We start from the raw sequence: 2,667 nt of genomic DNA on the forward strand, positions 1-2,667 counted from the left end.
GAGCAAAAACAAAACTAAACCAAAAAAAAAGGGGCCTTTACACCATAATTAATTTAAGCTAAAGTCCTTATTCTAAAAATGTCTTCTCCCCACTCCCAGTTGCCTCATACATTCAAGAATATGTTTGCAGGCTACGCGTTATGGATGACTGTCAGCCACTCTCCCACCTGCCCAGCATCCCTCAACTTGCTAACAGTTATTCAACCTGGGTCTGTAATTTATCTGTGATTTTTAAAACTGTTTTTACAGATGGAAGTGAGCATTTGTACAGGAACACAAACACACTCCTAGGGCACTGCACAGCGGTGGTGCAAGTAAATGCTCTTTGTCACAGGAAGTCTCACAGAGTTCATGGTGTTTACAAAGGAAAGTACGTGCACTTTGATTATTTTGAAGGCATTTTACCTGTAAGATAATATATACAGGATGCCACCACCAAACATTTAGCACCCAACACAGAGTGAGCAGTTTTCTAGAAATAACTGGGAGATAATCACTTTTTAGACTTGTAAATTCATTGACTTGACTTTTCTATTTAATTCTCCAAAGTAATTCAGCCAGCCATCACCTATGCTTACAGGACCAAGAGACAGCCAGCTGCAATCTGTTCATCTGCTACTGAGTGAACCGAGTTTGGTATTTTGCTGTACTACAGTAATTTGAGAATGTGAAGTTTCAATTTGTTCCTAGCTCAGATTATTAAAAACAGTAAAGACTAGATGAATCACAAACTCAAGTTTCAGGTGGTCAGTTTTCTTAGAGAAGTTATTAATATCCAAATAGCTCCAGTACTCATGTAAGCTTTAAACAGAAGAGCTTGCAAATTTTAAAGGCAGAAGAGAAAGTAAATATTTAAGTAGGATAGTATTATTTTATGTTACATACTTCTGGTGAGAAAGAAGGAAGTCCTTGAAAGCAAACCCAAACAAACTAAGTGTGGGTGTAGGCATTTCCACTTCTTTTTTTTTTTTCTTTAATTCACTGCTTTCTTCGTTTGAATTTAATCTTACTAGAAACTTAAAGGGGAAGAAAGCACTTGGCTCTGTTAAGCATCCTACCATGTTACAAAAGTGGGTGTTTGGGGATTCTTGCGTCTTCACAAGCTTGTATCTCCATTCTGCTTGAACTCGGATAAAATATTGAGAGTCATGTCTTCACTCTTGGACTGCAAATTTGCCTCACTTCTTCTGGAAGCTTTCCTGGTGGCTCGGGAGAGTCTCCTTCTGAAAGTATCTCCTGCCAAGAAATAGAGAATGGGGTCCACACAACTGTTGAGACTTGCTAGACCTCTTGTCACCTGATAAGTGGCATAAACCCTGTCATTGAAAGCACACATTTCTGGGGTCTGAAAATCCAGCCGGGCCCTCAAATTCATTGTTTTCATCACATGGAAAGGGATGTAAGACACAGCAAAAACAGTCAGTACAATAATCACCAGGTAAATGGATTTCCTCCTCAGAGGCGAATTGTCCAGGTCTTTGTAAATCAAAGCTCTCACAATTAATCCGTAACAGCCCAAAATCAGCACCAAAGGGACACAGAACATGGCCACGGTCGTGCACATGCTGTAGATGAAATAACTTCGCAGGTACTCGTCTGAGGTGGTGTCATAGCAGGTGATGGTTTTGTTTTTCCGGATCCCGGTGCCGGAATAGAAGAGAATGGGGGAGATCCCCACCACCACGATGAGCCACACCAGCACGCTGATATAGACTGCGTTCTTCTTCTTCAGCCTGCCCAGGGACTTGAGCGGGTACACCACACCGCTGTACCGGTGCGCGCTGATGCAGGTCAGGAACAAGATGCTGCCATAGAGATTCACATGGAAGATGAACCTCTGCAGCTTGCACATGGCATCCCCGAAGATCCAGTCGGTCTTATTGAAGTAGTAGAAGATGAGCGCCGGCAGAGTCAGCACGTACAAGAAGTCCGCCAAGGCCAAGTTGAACATGTACACGGAGATGCCGCTCCACGGCTTCATGTGGAAGACGAACATCCAGATGGCCACGCTGTTGCCCAGGAAGCCGACAATGAACACCAAGATGTAGACAGCTGGCAGGTAGTAGAACTGGAAGCCTGTCTTGGTCAGCGCGCATTTGAACGGAGAGGCGGCGACGGCGGCGGTGGAGGCCACTGTGCTGTTCCCCCAGGGCGAGCCCGGGCCGGCCAGGAAGGCAGCGTCCGTCCCATTGGGGACCGCCGGCCACAGCACCTCGGTCATTCTCTCCTCCCCGACTTAGGCGGCGGCTCCAAGGGGCAAGCGGCGGCAAGAGGGCGGCGGCGAGGGGCGCAGCGAGCATCGGAAAGGCGGGCGAGCAGACGGGAGGGGGCGCCGGGGAACTCTGCGGGAGGGGTCAAGCAGGGGCTCGCCCACGCCGGCTCCCGCCCCGCGTTCGCCGCGGGCCATGAAATCTGCCCCGGGCCGCGACCGAACCGGGCTGGCCGGAGGACCAGCAACTTCCCGGTGAGGCTGGCAGCGCCGAGGTTACACAACAGGGCGCGAGGGACTCCGCCGCCGACAACTTTCCGACTGCGCTTTCCCGAGGGGCCGCGGGTTCGCGCCGGAGAGCGCGCCGGGGACTCAGTGAGGTCGAGCCAAACTCGCTGCTCTGCGCTCCGAGGTGGGGAGGGCGCGCCCCAGCCTCCTTCCCCCCAGGATCAACTTCG

General features: G+C 49.6%; 1 protein-coding gene across 1 annotated transcript; it reads right to left on the reverse strand.

Moving 5' to 3' along the window:
- Window positions 1-217: 217 nt before the first annotated feature.
- P2RY1 (purinergic receptor P2Y1) lies at window positions 218-2,337 on the reverse strand. Its single transcript, XM_081235405.1, has one exon. The coding sequence runs from the start codon at window positions 2,219-2,221 to the stop codon at window positions 1,097-1,099; it is 1,125 nt and encodes a 374-aa protein (XP_081091531.1). The 5' UTR covers window positions 2,222-2,337; the 3' UTR covers window positions 218-1,096.
- Between the last annotated feature and the right edge of the window lie 330 nt (window positions 2,338-2,667).

Source organism: Mesoplodon bidens (genome assembly GCF_964165515.1).
Source record: "Mesoplodon bidens genome assembly, chromosome: 5".
Taxonomy (NCBI): domain Eukaryota; kingdom Metazoa; phylum Chordata; class Mammalia; order Artiodactyla; family Ziphiidae; genus Mesoplodon; species Mesoplodon bidens.

Bases quoted from the DNA above. Each gene is read 5' to 3' on its own strand.
- P2RY1 (XM_081235405.1), bottom strand. From the start codon at position 2,221: ATGACCGAGGTGCTGTGGCCGGCGGTCCCCAATGGGACGGACGCTGCC.